This window comes from Haliotis asinina, chromosome 6 (assembly GCF_037392515.1).
Source record: "Haliotis asinina isolate JCU_RB_2024 chromosome 6, JCU_Hal_asi_v2, whole genome shotgun sequence".
Lineage (NCBI taxonomy): Eukaryota > Metazoa > Mollusca > Gastropoda > Lepetellida > Haliotidae > Haliotis > Haliotis asinina.
In genome coordinates this window covers 12,672,671-12,692,951 of record NC_090285.1, presented here as the reverse complement: position 1 = coordinate 12,692,951, position 20,281 = coordinate 12,672,671, and the positions used below count along the sequence as shown (strand labels likewise).

At 40.1% G+C, this 20,281-nt stretch overlaps 2 protein-coding genes across 3 annotated transcripts in view; one reads left to right on the top strand and one right to left on the bottom strand.

The window, feature by feature from the left end:
- Positions 1–20,281, bottom strand: part of LOC137286598 (probable cytochrome P450 CYP44) — a 100,215-nt gene that overhangs the window by 72,831 nt on the left and 7,103 nt on the right. Inside the window, exons 7-10 of one of the 2 annotated variants that reach the window (XR_010956997.1) lie at positions 18,697–18,863; positions 16,092–16,173; positions 15,580–15,792; positions 14,634–15,078 (exon numbers count right to left, since the gene is read on the bottom strand). Coding sequence is in view for 1 of the 2 variants with exons in the window: in XM_067818545.1 (XP_067674646.1) it covers positions 14,962–15,078; positions 15,580–15,792; positions 16,092–16,173; positions 18,697–18,863 (579 nt within the window). In the remaining variant the exon portion in view is untranslated. Of the gene's footprint in view, positions 1–14,134; positions 15,079–15,579; positions 15,793–16,091; positions 16,174–18,696; positions 18,864–20,281 lie in introns of those variants that run through there. The other variant, XM_067818545.1, reaches the window with a different exon arrangement.
- On the top strand, positions 9,261–10,385 carry LOC137286870 (neuronal acetylcholine receptor subunit alpha-3-like). Its single transcript, XM_067818882.1, has one exon. The coding sequence runs from the start codon at positions 9,261–9,263 to the stop codon at positions 10,383–10,385; it is 1,125 nt and encodes a 374-aa protein (XP_067674983.1).

Genomic DNA, 20,281 nt, shown 5'->3' with positions numbered 1-20,281 from the left:
TTAAGATGGGCAATAAATGAAGGTCTTCATTCCTTATGCAGATCCTCCTAAAGATCATTAAAATCACAGTTGTATGCAGGGTTGGACTCATTAGAATATACTTTTGTGACATACAAAAAGATTATTTGATACGGTGTTGTTTAAGGCGTTCCATGGCTTCCACGCTCAAATTGTTAATGGGGGATGTTAGATTCAAGACAAAGAGCATGGTTGCCTTATTACGTGCTGTCATATCGACATTATGTTAGCCGTGTTGTGACGAGAACAATTTATAAACGAAAGATAAAAACATTTTGAAGATTTAAACTTGTTGGGGATGGGCGGTACTTGCGAGTCACAAGGAGTAAGGTATTACAAGAATCTTATTATAGAAATACATCCTCAAAGTGAACAATACACCATACAAACGGACTACACGTCGATAGGAACTGAAGGGTGATCACCACACAAGGGACCACGGGAATTCATAGTATACATTTGCAACCTGCATGAAGCCTAGCTGGACCGTTGGTAATTTACGCAAACAATAAACTAACATATACCGTACAGTTATAAGCATATACCATGAAAAACTACTTACCGTGAATGAAATGGGACTTACAAATACTCTGAGGAGGGCCGTGCATTTTAAGCAGAATTCTAAGTATAGGAATGCTTTTGAAGGCTCTGCTGCAGACGATTTGGTCATGTACGGATTTGTCTGCAAACAAATGAAAGAGGGATCCGAGGTCACTTCCCCATTTCTAAATGAAGACAACTTTTAATAAATAGAGCGACTTCTGGGATTTATTCTTGTAGTAGTTAATAAGGGGAAGAAAGGCCAAATGATTGTAACGTGTTTTCTGTAAATGTATCATCATTGATTAAGCAATAGTCATCACTGGGTCACAATGTTTAGAGTTTTGTGTGTGAATTGTGGATCACTTTTCATATTATATATGTCCAATGGCAATAGTATTTTTAGCGTGAGACCTTTTTGACAGCGCTCCCGTTACCTACCCTTGGCAATCTAACGTTTACTTCCTGTTCGCGAATGATATGGTCATACTTTGCTCGAATGTTCCCGGTGCTGTGTCAGTGTATATAAAAGGTGATTGTTGTGTTGACGGACTCACAAAGACTTACACTCGGAATTCTGGAGCTTGTGCCTCTGCCTATCATCGACTGTCAACAACATCAAAGATTGACACTCTGTGCCTGACTGTTCTGTGTAAACAAGCTTCGATTAGAATTTCTGCTTTTATGCTGTCTCTGTAATGCCAAGAGTTAATATTTGATATTTGTGACCCATTACCTTAGACTTGTGACTCAATTGCATTGTACTAGAAATTTGTATTGAGACTAATTGAAACTTGCTCGTTGTTTTGCTCAATATGTTATTGAATATTTTTTACTTGTCTGTGTTATATTTTGCTGGTTCAACGGGGATTCTTAAACCTTTGGCACCCGTAGCGAGCCACCTCCTCGTGGTGGGTGCTGGGTAATGCTAAGAGCTCGCCGTCACCCCCGTTGTGGAGCCGGGGGAATATTTGGTCCACCAACCCGTTTGCCGTGGGTTGCGTCCCTGTGTCGGCGGAGGAGGGGATCCTGGTGGTTGAGGGCAATAGGGACCTGTAACCGTGCTCCTGTTGCTCAATACACCACTTTGGCCCTGACTTCGCCTAGACGGGTGGTCGAATGGGCCCGGTTCGACCAATCGGCTGGTCATGCCAGGCCCTCTGCATGGAGTATTTTTTTATATTTATCAATGCACACGTGTCATTTGGAATTTTGAAAATTTGGACTTGGTTTTATTATCTAAAACATTTTTGATTTTGAAATATGTTGTTCTGTAATTTGCCTAGAGTCCTATGCCAGAAGGCGGTGGCTCATGGGCCAATCTGGTGGAATTATTAATCTTTTAATTCTTCTGCTGGAGTATATCATCCGGGTATCCTTGGTGCTGCAAGCTGGAGGCCCGCTTGTTTTTAGCATTGTCCTTGTGATACTCCGTGGTGGGTGGGGAGCTCGGATGATGAACCATTTACACTAACCATGGCTTATGAAAACCCAACCAAAAAAACAAAACGTCCACTTGATACTGACCCTGTTGATAGTGACCACAGACCGTCTGCATCGATTGAGTATTGGCCGCGTTTCATCGTGATTGAGACTCCTGACAACACACCGTTGAAGTTGAACCCCTGTGCTGTATCCAAGGGTATTCAGGGTATTGCAGGGGACGTGAAGAACATTAGACGCTTACGTTCAGGTGGCCTACTAGTAGGGTGCGGGAAAAAGCAACAAGCAACTAATTTGCTGAACATCAAATCTTTCGTGGGCATTCCGGTCACGGTCTCTGCACACAAAACCTTGAACTCCAGCAAAGGTATCGTTAGAGATCGCGACCGATTGTTTGATGATATGTCGGAACTTGATATAGGTTCTGAAATGAAGGATCAAGGTGTACTCTACGTCAAGCGCTTTTCAACTCGCAGAAACAACGAAACCATCAAAACGAACACGTATCTGTTTACTTTTTCATGTCCCAATGCTCCCAAATCAGTGAAGGCAGGCTATTGTAATATTCCAGTTGATACCTACATCCCCAACCCGCTAAGATGTTTTAAATGTCAGAAATATGGACACGGTGTGAATACTTGCACATTGTCTGTTGTGTGTGCTCACTGTGGTGAGAAGACACACACAACAGAAGATTGTGACAGTGATTATAAAAAATGCACCAATTGCTCACGCGATCATTCTTCATTTTCTAAACAGTGTCCAATTTGGAAAGAACAAATGGAGATCAATAAAATCAAATTCACACAAAATATATCTTTTTCTGAGGCCAAAAAACTGGTAAAAAGATCTGATCTTCCAGAAAGTTATGCTACAATAGCAAAAACATCATCGGGTTCTAGCTCTAAAACAACATCAACCACAGGCTGCCAAACTACCTTGACTTGGGTCAATTGTGATTCTCCACAGCCTTTGTACCCTGCTATATCATCACAGACTGAGGAATCACTTTCTAGTACCTCAAAGTCGTCTTCTGATCACAAATCATCATCTCAGTCACATTCAAGGTCTCAATCAACAGCTGATAATCAACAAACTGTGAAAAGTAAACCGAAGCCGAAGTCTGATGCTTCAAAACAACAAAGTGGCAGACCTCCTAAAGGGTCACAAAATAAAGTTCAATTGTTTAATAAATATGGGTCTCTTGAAGACATGGACGTTTCTGAAAACGTCCATTCTAGGGCACATAGCTTGTCGCCCTCCAAAAGAGTGCGGGGTAGATCCCCAATAAATCCCCCCAAAAGATAGTTTATTCCAATAATATTGTACAGTGGAACTGCAGAGGATTGAGGACTAATGTACATGAATTACAGTTATTAGTCCAAGATTTCACACCTTCAGCGTTATGTCTCCAAGAGACATATTTAAAACAAACAGATACATTTGACCTTCGTCATTTTAATACATATCATTGTTTGTCACCTCCGGGTGATAGAGCCACTGGTGGATCATCCATTCTAGTCAGACAAAACGTTATTCAAAGCCCTGTTCCAGTTATTACTAACATGCAGGCTGTTGCAGTGAGAATTACTTTACATGTAGCGTTTACGCTATGCTCTCTCTATATTTCGCCGTCTTCAACGTTTGCCAAAACTGATCTTCAAGCTCTATATGACCAGCTCCCGAAGCCCTGTATTATAATGGGAGATTTGAATGGGCACAACCCACTCTGGGGTAGTGTAACTACAAACACTAAAGATAAATTGTTGGAGGACTTTTGTTCTGACAATGATTTATGTATTTATAATGATGGTTCCAATACATATTTACACCCTGGGTCAGGGACCTATTCTGCTCTCGATTTGTCACTTACAAATTCAGAACTACTAACTGAATTCGAATGGTCAGTCTACGATGACCTCTGTGGAAGTGACCATTTTCCTACTGTATTAAAAGCTGTAACTCCATCCGATGTTCCTCCATCATCAAGACGAAATTTTAAAAAGGCTAACTGGGCTTTATATGAAACACTGTGTGCTGAAAAACTTAAACCTGAACGTTTTATTGACGTTCCCGATTCTATTAAATGCTTTTCTGATGAGCTGAATTCCATAGCTGATGAGTGTATACCAAAGTCCTCAGTTCCACACATAAGAAAACCATGGTTCAACGATGAGTGCAAACAAGCTAGGAAGGCAAGGAAAAAAGCAGAACGTTATTTCCGTCGCCATCCTATGGTGCATAATTTAAATAAATTTAAAATTTTAAATGCTAAAGCACGGCGTACTTTTAAACAGAACAAACGCCAATCTTGGCAAAATTATGTATCTAAAATAAATTCTCGGACACCCATGTCCAAGGTATGGAACATGGTCCAGAAAGTTAAAGGTAAAGGTACTAAATCTACTGTCCATCATCTTAAACATGGAGATCAATTACTTACTGATAAATCAGATATTGCAAATAAACTGGGTGAAACCCTCGCTAAACACTCTTCCTCTTCTAATTATGTACCAAAATTCCAGCAATATCAAAAACAACAAGAAAAGAAAACTATTAATTTCAACTCAGATAATGGGGAAGATTATAATGAAACTTTTTCTATTCATGAGCTCCATACTGCTCTTGATCAAGCTCATGACACTGCTACTGGAGCTGATAACATACATTATCAACTCCTGAAGCACTTACCAGAATCCTGCCTAGAAACTCTTCTAAATATTTTTGATGATATTTGGACATCGGGTAACTTTCCTCCCTCATGGCGTGACGCCATAGTAGTACCAATACCTAAACCTGGACGTGATCATACGGATCCGTCCAATTATCGACCTATTTCACTAACTAGCTGTGTTTGCAAGAACATGGAACGCATGATAAATAATCGACTTATAACCTTATAACTGATATACAGTGTGGTTTCCGCAAAAACAGAAGTACTGTCGATCACTTAGTGCGTTTAGAATCATTTGTTAAAAACGCACTAATTAATATACAACATGCTGTGTCTATCTTTTTTGATCTCGAAAAAGCATATGACACAACCTGGAAATATGGTATTTTACGAGACTTACATGACTTCGGCTTGCGAGGTCGTTTACCTCAATTTATAGCCAACATTTAAATGACAGTTTCAAGTTCGAGTTGGTTCTACCCTGTCTGATCATTACAATCAGGATCAGGGTGTTCCACAAGGCAGTATTTTGTCTGTCACACTTTTTAGCATAAAGATAAATAGTTTATCAAAAGTTTTAAACGATTCAATTGATGGATCGTTATTTATGGATGATTTTAATATTTCTTGTCGTGGTAAAAATATGCATACCATTGAACGGCAACTGCAGCTTTGTTTAAACAAAATAAATAAATGATGTCTTGAAAACGGCTTTAAATTTCTAAATCCAAAACTAATTGTATACATTTTTGCAGAAAATATAAGCCACATAGGGACCCTGAACTATCTCTAGATGGCACTCCCATCAAAGTTGTAAAGGAGGCCAAGTTCTTGGGCCTAATCTTTGACTCCCACTTAACATTTCTGCCTCATATTAAATCTCTTAAAACTAAATGCCTGAAGGCTCTTGACTTGTTGAAAGTTGTTTCCAACTCAAAGTGGGGAGGGGATCAGGCTACCCTCTTACATCTATATCGATCACTCGTGCGTTCGAAACTCGATTATGGCTCCATCGTATATGGTGGAGCCTGCAAAAGCAACCTTAAACTTCTTGATTCTGTCCACCATCAAGGTCTAAGACTTTGTCTTGGGTCTTTCAGAACGTCAGAACGTGGATCCAGAACAATATCTTCTAGATTACCAGATAATAGTTCTATTTTTACAGCAGAAGCTAACGCCATATTAACAGCTCTTAAATATATTCAAAGACACCCGAAACGTAAACAGTATATAATCTATTCAGACTCTCTTTCTTGCCTTCAGGCTATTAAAAATCTTTCTTGTAAACATCCACTTTTAATTGAAATTATTGAACTGTATAATAATCTTGCTACTGGCCAATACGACATCGTCTTCTGTTGGTTACCCAGCCATGTAGGCATTTCTGGTAACGCAATGGCCGATCTTGCTGCCAAGGCAGCACACAACAAATCTGTGACACCACTTCTTATTCCCTACACTGATTATAAAGCTACCATCAGATCTTATATCCGTGATCTGATGCAGAGGAAGTGGGACACCCAAGTTGGTATAAATAAATTACATGAGATAAAACCTTACATTGCTTATACCCACTTGGGTTGTCAGTCCAGATTTGAAGAGGTCATACTACGACGATGTCGTATTGGCCACACTAGATATACCCATGCATACCTGTTAAAAGGTGAGGATCCTCCATTTTGTATCCCTTGTGATGAGAGAGTCACGGTCAAGCATATTCTGCTTGACTGTGTCGAATTCTCCATCACAAGGGATATGTATTTTACAGTTAAAACGATGAAGGATCTTTTTACCAGCGTTAGTTTTCATTTAATTATTGGTTTTTTAAAAGAAATTGATTTTTTTATTGAATTGTGAGCAATATGTTTCTGTAAAAAGATGTATTTTAATAATTGGTAGTTTGGATTCGTAACTAGAATTGTTAGTGGCTGTACCCTCAAAGGGAGTTGAAGTATTGTAAAAATATTGTCCTCCTGAGAGGGTACGTAAGTCCAAAAACATTCATAGTAAATTTAAGTCTACCAGGCTTTTAATCGTAGTATTCCTGTTGTTTTAATTTTGGCTAGCATATTGTACACTCGCCAGCGGCTGAAGGGATGGTGTAAATCCAAGTAGGGTCCATGCAGGTAGCAAAGGTACTGTAAGTCCCCATGGTCCCTAGTATGGTGATCTACCTTCTGTTACTGGCGATCTATAGCCTGTTTTTATATTGTATTGTCTGAATATTGATATTAGTTTTAACTTTCCAAGCTAGTTTTAATTCAAATTGTGATACTGTAGTTGTTTTACTGTCCTTTGTCGACAGGTTTTACAACACACATATATTCCTTTTCAGTGGTTTGTTCCCGTCACGATATGGCTGAAATATTGCCGATGTGACGTTAAATATTAACTCACTCACTCACTCTTAAACCTTTTGCCACGGAAATTTACTAACCGTAACAATAACCATGAGCATGGCCTCTTCCTTCCATTCTTGAATAAGCGTAATATCTTATTTCAATTCTCGGTCATTGTCTGATTTATATTTTCAATAAAATGAATACAAATATATTTACACTGAGGAAAATTAAATCCGTTTTCTAAACACCATTAACACATTGCTGTTGCCGCGTGTCAGTGGTAGCCATCTTTTCCCCACAAGTAATGTTGCAATTTTTTGTCACAAAAACGAATCGTTTAAACCTCTAGATACACTGTTACCTGTAATACTAAGTATCACATTAGTCGGGATGGTGATGTAGGTGAAAGCGTTCGTTCGTCACGCTGAAGACACGAGTTCGATTCCCCACATGGATACAGTGTGTGAAACCCATTCTGGTGTCCGATGCAGTGATATTGTTGGATTATTGCTAAAAGCGACGTAAAACTAAATTCACTCACCCAGTGAATCAGAGTGAACCAAGATAAAGACATGATGTAAAAATATGCTGCAGCTTCCATGCTCCCATTCGCCATCAAGTATCAGTTCAGGCGGTGCTGTCCTTGAGTCAAGCTTACGACACCAGGTTTACCATACTCCAGAAATAAGGACATACAAATCGGTACTTAATAAAAGGATAAATGTCAGAATGGCCCGTGGCATTGCGCTCCAGACATCAGTGTCCCATCTGGAGGTCCATTGCTTTCTGGAGCAGGACTACAGGAAATTATGATTGTATATTGTAACAAGAAGGTTACATTTTAAGTCACTAGATCAGATTCTCATATTTGACATTAATACTCACTCGTTGAAGATGTCACTGTTACATTGTGTAATAACATCGCGTGATGCCGTACATATGACGTCAATGTGATTTAGAGTTATGACGTCATAATGCTCATACCTCAGTGACAATAGTTTCAGACCTTTCTTAGAGTCATCACACTTCTTAAATTCTTGGGAAAGAACTGCTTTGCTCAATGGTATTTTGCTAATGTTGGGTAATAAATAAAATACTGAATTATGTCCCATGTAATACCATATTTATGAAACTCGTGGATGGTATCGGTATCTATCTCGCTTTCGTTCGTTAAATTCCAAATTCCACTCGTTTCATAAACATGGCATTACATGGGACATAGTTTAGTATTCTCTATATATTATATACACGCTGCCGATACACATGGCATGTCATGATCAGTCGACTGATAGAACCGGACCCATTCTACCACATGTCTAGATGAAGCAAGTGGTGTGTTGGGTAAATAGAACACTGTTCCGAGCTCCTTTGCCTCCAAACATCAGACTCCACGACACCACAGCAAATATGTTGCCGAATTCAGTTGCTTCTTAAAGCCATCAGTGGGACCTGAGTACATACTCCTACTGGCATTACCCAGTTGTCACAACGAGGATATTCCTCTTCATGCAAAACTTTTTCACACAATTTATTCCCAGACAAATTCCTGTCAAATCTATTCTCTGCTGCCCAGTTGCAAGTATCATCTTATGTATGGCATGCCATAAGATCAATCACTGCTTGGTAAACAGAGAGTAATTACATATGTCATTTGTGAAGACGTTGGACTAACACTGCAATATACAACGCCAAATCGCCTGAAATGATTTACACATCTTAAGCAGAACTGAGTATGTAATGGTTTTAGATATAGAATGAATAACAACTATAAATAAAGGTATATGAGAGGGGTTAGAACAATCAATAATTGTCCCATTACACGTGATGTTTCTGTTTTGTTCAAGTCAGTCACAATCTCACTGAAGACTGTTTTCAGTAGATGAGTAGCTTAGTGATCATGGAAAACGACTTTGCAGATATGTATGTATATTTGATGCATGGGCACAAACAATTCATAGATAACTGAGAGCTGATTTGATATTGACCTGTCACAAAAACACATTCATTAAAGGTGGAAAGAAAATGAGTAAATATTTCCAGAGCTACCTAATGGAATCACGCTTTCGATTCTCCGTTTGGCAAGAAGCGCAATGAGGTAATTAAGCTCAACTCTTCACTTTGACGTGAATTAACATTTATTTTAAGTATTTCATCTCCGTAGAAACATACATTGACAGTCTCGCATAAATACGACGACGCATCATTCGTTTGCATCTCACAGACTTGCACATGTGCCTGATAAGATGTTTAAAGTCAGGAAGGTTACTCTCTTGACATGCATGTTGCAGGTCATACCGTGGAGCATAGGTTTTAAGTCCGATGGAGAAGTCGCTGACACAATCCTAGAAGACTACAAAGCCCATCACAAACCCAGCGAGGTGGTTAACATTAGCATTGAAGCAGGATTGTTATCTGTACAAGAACTGGACAACAAGAAGCAGTTTCTCAGCAGCACCATGTGGATGTTCCTCTCTTGGAACGATCAACGACTTGTTTGGAATGCTTCATTTAGCTCACGGAAAAGTATTCTTGTGGAATCGAACAAACTGTGGAAGCCTGAACTGATTATAGGAAATAGCATCACGGATCAAGCGCTAATGCATAGTGGAGGGTCTCTGTTGGTTACCAGTCGAGGAAATATTCGATGGCTTCTCGCAGGGAGAACAGAAACCAGATGTCTCATTAACATTTACAAGTTTCCCTTTGATACCCAGACGTGTGCAATTGAAATAGTTAGATGGTTCGGTAGCGACAATAAATTAGACGTCTCAAGTGAAGCACATGTTGATATGGAACAATTTGAAGAGAATGGAGAGTATGAAATTTCTCCTGGTGATGTATATTACATCAGTGGCGGTTACAGCGGACAGGTGATACGTATACCCATCCATTTGAAAAGACGTCCTCTGTTCTACATCTTCACCATCCTGCTCCCCGTGGTCCTCCTCCACTTCCTCAACAGCTTCGTGTTCCTCCTGCCTTCACTGAGTGGAGAGAAGACTAGCGTTGCCGTATCTATTCTTCTCAGCTTCCAACTGTTCCTGTCCATCATCAGAGACTCCCTGCCCGAGAACTCCCTGACTGTAAGCCTCTTCAGCCTCTATGTGTGCCTGGCCAACTTCACCAGTGTCATCATCGTCACTGTCAACATCATCATCCCCAAAATGGAAGCAAATCCACCACCGAAATGGATCTTAAGAATGTGTAAGATATCAAATAACGTCGATGGTGGCAATGTCGAGGATGAAGAGCAAACACCCCCAAAGTGGTCTGATATTGAAACTAAACTAAATAAGATATGTTTCGTAACTTTCTTTATGTTTAATAGTGTTATTACAGCTACTATCCTTGGGATGCTGACGAGATAAAGATGATACATTGGTACATCCCTGGACTACCAATCTTTTTCCTATTACAGAAATGCGCTGAAACAGACTGAAACTGAACCAGACCATATGCTGATGTCGACTTGATAAATATTCCTCTGTTCGAGTGTATGAGACTGAAACTGCCGAGACATTTCAATATATTGTTCGTCTCTGAGTGAGTTTAGGTTTACGTCGCACTCAGCAATATTCCAACTATATGGCGGCGGTCTGTAAATAATCGAGGCTGAACAAGACAATCCAGTGATCAACAGCATGAGCATCGATCTGTGCAATTGGCAACCGACACCATGTGTCAACCAAGTCAGCGAACCTGACCACCCGATCCCGTTAGTCGCATCATACGACAAGCAGAGTAGCCTTTTGTGACAAGCTGAGTTGCTGAAGGCCTATTCTACCCTGCACCTTCACGGGTCGTTTGTCTCTGAAGGATTCCAACCAATGTTTATGGCCCAACGGAACATCACGTGAACAATGATTTGTAATATAAATTATAAAATATATGACATGAACGCCGGAGACGAGGTAAGCTTCAAAGTTGGATGATATTTGTAAGTGGCAATGTGGACTATGAAAAAGCAGACAAGGGTTATTATAAATGGCCAGATATTGAAACTTAACAGGATCTGTTTTGTGTGTTTCTTTGTGTTTAGCAGTTGTGTTTCTGTGAATGCTGTAACAATAGTCAGGAAGCGTTTGTATTTCCATGGCAAACTATATTTACTTCCTTTGATTGAAACTTTACATAATTCTACATTTTCGGCCTTTAAATCTGAAATGATGATACGATATGAAGAAATTAGGTGATGTTAACAGTTCAAACAAACATAATTTGAATTGACAAGTATCTTTTGTTGCTTTATTGACGCTTTTAGCTCTTTGATTGCATGATTTTTTCCCATGTAGCTGTTTTAGTGTTTAATTCAGGACAACCATCGTTATTTAATCTGCATTTTTATTTTTTATCACCATCACAGGGTACATTGTGTTGTCGGCTACCTTGTTCCTCTTTGTCACTTCTATTAATTACTGTATATGACATTTATGACCTTTATTGGTCACCGCCCCTTGACTGCGTCTGTCATCACATCAACTGTAGAAGGAAGCGCTGTTGTTACTCTATCTGTCCACTGCTGAATCTTTGCCCAGCCATTGTTGTTATGTATGCTCACATCTATACTGAATGTGAGTGTGGAGGCAGGTATTTCGGCTGTCTGTCTGTCTTGAGACGACCGCTCGCAGGATTATGTCACTCGCGGGAAAGGCTAAGGGGTTTAGCTGGACGTCCGCTAACTTCATCCATGTATACTTGTTTGTCATGTCTTGTGTAAGCAACTTCCGAACTTCGAACTAAACTATGCCTTCGTCTGCATCAACGTATTCATTTGTCTTCGTCGAACTATTGCATGTATAATTCTCAGGTAAATCACGTCGACTACACACCACGCGTTGACATTGCAATCTGCTGTAAAATTACCTTGAGCCAACACTTGCTCTGATCTACACGGTTACCCACCCACCCACCCCACCCCCCACCCCCAATACACCGGAACGGGATGCACTTGCGCGCACAACATAACAACTACGACATGATTAATGGGATTAACACATAGGAATTGTCTTGATGACGATTTCTCTCAAAATATATCGAGATGAACTGCTGAAAACGTCTGCGCGTTTCCTCTTTGAAGGATATGTATTATAACCTGGCATCTTCGGGCAAAATTTAGCAACATGTTCAGCCTTACCTTTGGTGTTTGGTGTGGTTAAAGGAGGTGCATCGTATGGTCAGACTCAGTGTCTTAGCTGATTGCATGTGATTAATGAAGGCTGCAGATCATTGCATAGAGTCAGATGTGTGGTTTTCGTACTTTTCTTATCTACTCAACCCAAAGAAAATCCCGAAAATAGCTGATTGGATGAAGAAGTGTATAGTTTGATCGATAAACACACCTGTGAATCTTGAGATAATGTCACAACAGGCATTACTCGTGATGTACTGAAAAGTGTAGATGCAGACTAAGAAATACTTGACAGTATTTTAGACTTAAAATCAGGCAAAGACCCTTTGTGATGAGGATATTTCACTTGAATGTCTAAAGCGTAGTAATTCATATTTCGTTTCTATCTTCTACTTTTATTGTTTAATGAAGTGGTGCATTTCCTTATAGCTGGAACACTGATATAATATTCTGGATTTATAGATTATTGAAAGGTCTTTGACAGAAGAAATAGGCGTCTTTTAACATCTATAACGACTTACAAAAGATGTTCTCTTGCGTTAAAGCAACTGTTAAAGTTGGTAATCATACGACAGCTACTTTACTTAAATTAAGTGGTGTTAAACAAGGGTGTATTTGAGCCCTGTATTATTTATAGTCTTTATCAATGAACTAGTATGAGACATATATAAAGTATGTCAGTATGGTATATTTGTTAACCGGGATATTGACGACTTGACTGTTGTTGTTTGCATATATGATGTTGTTATATTTTCGTTTTCCATTGTTGGCCTACAACTGCCAACAGATGTCTTATTTGAGTAATTTTCGAAATGGGGTCTGTGTGTAAACATAGGCAAATCAAGAACAAGTGTTTTCATGAATGGAGGTATACTTTCCAAAGATACATGGAGGATACTAAACGACCTTCCGTGTAATACCATTTTTATGAAACGAGTTAATGATTTGGTATCAAACGAGCGAAAGCGAGTTTGATACTAAATCTTTAACGAGTTTAATAAAATGGTATTTCACGAAAGCGAGTTTAGTATTTTGTTCATTATTCACCAACATAAATTGACAGAAACTGCCACGAAATTGCCTACAGTGCTGAAGACTCTCAACTTTCCATGAGTCAAGCAAGGTCTAGTAAAACTGCGACGGCGACATTAGCATTGTGACGTCACAACTTTGAACCATTTTGATGCCATACGTCAAGCGATATTACAATAGTGTAATATTGCAGTAAAACTATTACACTGTAGAATCTTCAACGGGCGAGTAATAAAAACTGGACTTATAGTAACATGAATCTTGAAACTTAACTTATTACAAGTACCTGGGTATTGTGTTTTCCTCATGAATGAAAATGGACCAAACAAAAGCACTGAAGCCAATGTTACCTTTGTTGAAAAACAATAGGCATATTAACTTTCAACCTGTTTATAATGTATTTGATTCCAATATTTCTTCTATTCCTATACGGTTCTAGTTCAGACACTGTGGTGTGTGAGTGTGCGCGTGTGTGTGTGTGTCTGTGTGTGTGTCTGTGTCTATGTGTTAAAAATGCTACAAACAAACGACGATACTGTCTACTCAAAATAAAAAAGATAAAATATTGGATAGAGTAATTCAGGTTTCAATGATTCCTTTTACATTGTTGTGACATGCTTTAATCACATGACAAGCATGGCAATGTTTACTGGATCTCTCACGTTCGTGAGATGTACAAGTGAGCATGGCTATGCATGAATTTTGTAGGATGTTATTGGTGCCATTATCTATATGTATTCGGGCTTAGTTTGACAGATGTGAACATTCAATCCTGGCAGCAAAGTATTGAATCACCATCATATTTCCAGTGCGAAACATACATCCATAAGCGTCATAATAAGATCGACTTGTAAATAGTGTACATCTCTTCGTCATTTCAGAGTAAATCAACTAAAAAATGTCAATGACAATTCTGATAGAGAATCTGTTTGTTTGTACTTTGATATGAATATTGTAGACAATGAATACCAAGTCTTCTTTATTTGTAATGGATATTCTCCAATCCGTAACAAATACATGTAGTCCATCCAAAAATATTGTAAAGTAGGACTAACATTGCAACAAATATTTTACACACATAATGTAAATATCTTTTGTCTGTTTGGCCCCAAAACGGACCGATGAATTGCAATGTAACCCGAAAACCAATAGGCATAACATACTCAATGAAACGTTGATCATAATCAAAACATCATACCAAGTCTGTGAGGTTTTTTGCAGTTTTTTGTCCTAATAATTTAAAAAAGTTGTTTAACAAACTATCATTAAAATATTGACACAGTTCACTGTTTAATACGAAGGAGGAGTGCAGAGAAAGGCCCAGCCAGGTGTTCGAGGAGCACGTGCACAAGTGCCAAAAAAGTTATATATTCATTAACCTGTGCTGTGCTGTCTCCATGTTTTCTCGCACACCTGGAGAGTGACCTGTTGCATATTTATTCGTACACTTAGGAACCGAAGCTCTTTTTGACCTGTCTTTGCAACGTATGATATTGAGAGGCCACACCTTACGGGTGCTATTTCAGATAAAATGTGTGTTTTCAAATAGAATAGATCTGTTTTCGAGAATTTGGAAAATTAACCATAATCAGGAATTAGTTTTAACTATGATTTAGGAAGAGGACAAAAAGAGTCAGTTTGATGGGTATTCCAAACATCATACACAACAATGCAGAAGCTCCTCCATAACACACTAACAAGTATTTCCTTCTTCAGGTCCTTCTTCGGGTCCTTCTTTGGGTTCTTCTTCAGGTCCTTCTTCGGACCTTTCTTTGGGTTCTTCTTCAGGTCCTTCTTGTAAATGTGATGTCAGCTGGTCTCTTAAGGGTGGCAAAGATGCGGAAAATGACTTCAATATTCTCATCCTCTGGACGAACCGACAGCTGAAACTGGGACACAAGCTGAAACAAGAATCATTCAAAATATGTTTTCATAAAACAAAAAACACAAAACACGCAGGGTTAAATAAAATGTAAAAAGCGCGACAGACGAATGCGTGTGTTAGTCACTGCCTACAATATTAAATTACAACACTAAAGTTCAGTGTAAATCATCAAGATCCTACCAGTCAAAGCCGTGAGTGTTTTTGAAATATGCCAGGCTAGAATGGTTGCACATTCATTCCCTACCTACGTTTTCACTGTACCTGGGGTTTTTTTTCAAAGAAAAAACACCTCAGATTACCTTGAAAAAAAGGTTGAGGGAACATTTTTTGAAACGGTTGAAGACACAATCAAATAACACTACAGTCATTTCACTTTTCCATTACATAAAATCCATACTTTCTTTTGCCCTTCAATATAACTACTCCGTTCTGACCATCACAGAATCACTTAGTTTTATGAAAGAATCAGCAATCTGCTTCTTTTGAGCAGTATATGTCTACGTTCATGCAGTATCACCTTCACGACAGCCAGATATATGGCCTGCTCCGCAAATCTTCTCCCTAGGCAGATCCTAGGTCCAAAACTGAACGGCAGGAGTGCTATACTCGGTATGTGTTTGTCTCTCCTTCCGCTCGATCCTCTCAGCCAACGTTCGGGGAGAAATGAGTCTGGACTATCGAAATATTTTTCATCCTTCAAAAGTCTGGGACAGCTCAGAACGATGTTGGTCTGCAACATACATACACATATGCTTCGGACAGAATGCATCAGAAAGATGTAGTTTTACTGAAAACTGTTCTTATCCAAGGGTTCCTTAGTCTTTTGTTTCCTCGTGGGGAGTCATAAATATGCCAGACTATTGCAACAGAATTTGCTTGAGAATCATATATATGTTTTTAGTTAAAATGTGCATAATTGCAGATTTGATCTCGTCGCTATATGGCTGGAATAATGCTAATGCGCCGTAATATTTGAACTTACTCAAATCAACTCGCTCAACCACCTCAACCCACTCCACTCCTGTTTACCCCTTTCGGTATCCTGTACCCGCCAATGACGGAGTCCTCTGGAAGTATCCTTGATGGGCCCGTTGGTAAGATAAAGATGATTCTGTGAAACAGCACATACTGATGTCTGAGTTGAGGTGAAGTGGGTTAGACGTCAAGATACATGCATTAAATAGTGGGCCTCATGACGCAGTGTGTGTTTCTGACTGCAGAAACTAGTCCAGGAATTAGAGCTGTAGCAGGACTATTCTGGGCCTCTGAATGGGAGAAGGAGAAGGAGCATGTGGATGCTTGAATTATTCTGGGCCTTTGAATGGGAGGAGGAGAAGAAGAAGAAGAAGGAGCATGTGGATGTTTGAACTATTCTGGGCCTTTGAATGGGAGGAGGAGGAGGAGAAGGAGCATGTGGATGTTTGAACTATTCTGGGCCTTTGAATGGGAGGGGGAGAAGGAGCATGTGGATGCTTGATCGTACGGTTGACACGTCATTGTATGCCATTTGTGTAGATGGATGCTTGACCTATTCTGGGCCTTTGAATCGGAGGAGGAGGAGAAAGAGCATGTGGATGTTTCAACTATTCTGGGCCTTTTAATGGGAGAAGGAGAAGGAGCATGTCGATGTTTGAACTATTCTGGGCCTTTGAATGGGAGGAGGAGGAGAAGAAGAAGAAGGAGCATGTGGATGTTTGAACTATTCTGGGCCTTTGAATGGGAGGAGGAGGAGGAGAAGGAGCATGTGGATGTTTGAACTATTCTGGGCCTTTGAATGGGAGGAGGAGGAGGAGAAGGAGCATGTGGATGCTTGAACTATTCTGGGCCTTTGAATGGGAGGGGGAGAAGGAGCATGTGGATGCTTGATCGTACGGTTGACACGTCATTGTATGCCATTTGTGTAGATGGATGCTTGACCTATTCTGGGCCTTTGAATCGGAGAAGGAGGAGAAGGAGCATGTGGATGTTTCAACTATTCTGGGCCTTTGAATGGGAGGAGGAGGAGGAGAAGGAGCATGTGGATGCTTGAACTATTCTGGGCCTTTGAATGGGAGGAGGAGAAGAAGAAGAAGGAGCATGTGGATGTTTCAACTATTCTGGGCCTTTGAATGGGAGGAGGAGGAGGAGAAGGAGCATGTGGATGCTTGAACTATTCTGGGCCTTTGAATGGGAGGAGGAGAAGAAGAAGAAGGAGCATGTGGATGTTTGAACTATTCTGGGCCTTTGAATGGGAGGGGGAGAAGGAGCATGTGGATGCTTGATCGTACGGTTGACACGTCATTGTATGCCATTTGTGTAGATGGATGCTTGACCTATTCTGGGCCTTTGAATCGGAGGAGGAGGAGAAAGAGCATGTGGATGTTTCAACTATTCTGGGCCTTTGAATGGGAGGAGGAGAAGAAGAAGAAGGAGGAGCATGTGGATGTTTGAACTATTCTGGGCCTTTGAATGGGAGGAGGAGGAGGAGAAGGAGCATGTGGATGTTTGAACTATTCTGGGCCTTTGAATGGGAGGGGGAGAAGGAGCATGTGGATGCTTGATCGTACGGTTGACACGTCATTGTGTGCCATTTGTGTAGATGGATGCTTGACCTATTCTGGGCCTTTGAATCGGAGGAGGAGGAGAAAGAGCATGTGGATGTTTCAACTATTCTGGGCCTTTTAATGGGAGAAGGAGAAGGAGCATGTCGATGTTTGAACTATTCTGGGCCTTTGAATGGGAGGAGGAGGAGAAGAAGAAGAAGGAGCATGTGGATGTTTGAACTATTCTGGGCCTTTGAATGGGAGGAGGAGGAGGAGAAGGAGCATGTGGATGTTTGCACTTTTCTGGGCCTTTGAATGGGAGGAGGAGGAGGAGAAGGAGCATGTGGATGCTTGAACTATTCTGGGCCTTTGAATGGGAGGGGGAGAAGGAGCATGTGGATGCTTGATCGTACGGTTGACACGTCATTGTATGCCATTTGTGTAGATGGATGCTTGACCTATTCTGGGCCTTTGAATCGGAGAAGGAGGAGAAGGAGCGTGTGGATGTTTCAACTATTCTGGGCCTTTGAATGGGAGGAGGAGGAGGAGAAGGAGCATGTGGATGCTTGAACTATTCTGGGCCTTTGAATGGGAGGAGGAGAAGAAGAAGAAGGAGCATGTGGATGTTTCAACTATTCTCGGCCTTTGAATGGGAGGAGGAGGAGGAGAAGGAGCATGTGGATGCTTGAACTATTCTGGGCCTTTGAATGGGAGGAGGAGAAGAAGAAGAAGGAGCATGAGGATGTTTCAACTATTCTGGGCCTTTGAATGGGAGGAGGAGGAGGAGAAGCAGCGTGTAGTATGTAGATCGTACGGTTGACACGTCATTGTATGCCATTTGTGTAGATGGATTCTGATGTTGTTGACCACTGGATTGTCTGGTCCAGACTAGTGTCAGACTTCCGCCATATAGACAACCAACCTTTCATTTTGCACTATTCCAGTAATAGGCTTTTAGCGATTTGCATCAGTTTGTAAACTCAGTTAAGTGCAGAATACGATTGATAATTTTATTACATTTTTTTGTTGTTTGGTGGTTCTTTTACGTACTGATTTCCAGTGAACTACTTCAAATGTTTAAATATGGTATCAACAGTTAACTGAAGTTTTACCTCATAGACTCCTTGAAACACGCCCTGAGATAGGGCATGTCGTTGATGTGTTGTTCCGTGAGCTCGTTGCTTGTCCCTACAACAGACTTGATCTCCTCGTACAGAACCTGCTGCTTCTCTGGGAACCGTGCCAGATTGTACAGAAACAGCAACAACGTCCTCGTTGTCTGCAAACAAGATCAGAGTATCATGAAGTTTGTTAGACAGTATATATAACTCCGCCATTACAGCCTTATTCTTTTAGCTGGTATATATGCAACAATATAGCTGAAAGGTGACTAAGAAGGTCTACCAGCGCTCTCCCTTACACAGGTACCTTTCCAGTTGTTAATTAGTTGTGTTTAATCAATATTTACGATTATTAATTCATAAACGCATAGTGTAAACAGGAGTTTGCGTTTTAAAGGTGAAACAATTGTCGCAGAGTTAAGTGATTTAATTGAAAACACCACTACCGTTTAGGAAATAAACCATTGTTTTGTTGGTAAACACTTGTTTATAAAACAAACAATGTCAAGATAATAAACACATAACGGTGTGTAAAAACGTAGAACAAATAATGTAAGTTAAGAAGTTAAAACAAACTCAGATGAACCAACTTTACAATGGAAGCTCGAATAGTTTCACAATTAAACAGAAAACCTCCCAAAGGTTTCATCAAATATTTTTTCAGCAACATTATTCTCTCACAATTTGCTTGTCCTGCAATATAGATGGTTGTTTACTTCATAACCGACCATTTGTCTGTTGTCGTACATAGAAAAAGCTTCATCTGTTCAGGAAAGAGGCACAGTGATGTACTCAATCTACATGTATTTCAGTATGTAATTTTGAAAGCATGTGATCGCATGGGAGAAAGCTCTAGTGTTGGTTTGAATGGTGTCACAGTGTCATTTACCACCACACTGACCAATATTCCAGCTATGTGGGAGCGGTTTGTGAAGTATCGATTCTTGAACACACGACTCAGTCTTAGTGACTCCTTTGATCGGTGTCGTAAGAGGCGACTAACGGGATCGGGTGTTCAGGTTCGCTGACTTGGTTGACACATGTCCTCGATTCCCAATTGCGCAGATCGATGTTCATGTTGCTGATCACTGGATTGTCTGGTCCAGACTCGATTATTTACAGACCGCCGCCATATAGCTGGAATATTGCTGAGTGCGGCGTAAAACTAACCTCACTCACTCACTCCTTTTGATCGGTCAAAAAAAATTAAAACCTATGCACGTGCACATGCGGTGAACATTATTTTATTTTACGTATCTTAAGTTGAATGTGGTCCTCAAAGACACATCATGTGCAAAAATTATTTTTAGCATATCCCACACGTAAATCCAATGTTTAATCTTGCAACAAATAAGAATACATTGTCACTTTGTGTATCATGCATATACTTAATGTATATATAAGGTGTATAGTGATGTTAACATGTACCTCTAATACCACAGAACACGCACGGAGTATCAAGACTCCGGTGTAGTGGACTGATGGTCGGCCCAGAAAAGGGTGTCATGATTTCCGATAACGTCTTACCAAAAAGATGTTGTTGTCCGGTCTCTCGAATGAATCGAGGTATGTCTAT

Excerpts from the sequence above, each read along its gene's own strand:
- LOC137286870 (XM_067818882.1), top strand. The coding sequence starts at position 9,261 with ATGTTTAAAGTCAGGAAGGTTACTCTCTTGACATGCATGTTGCAGGTC.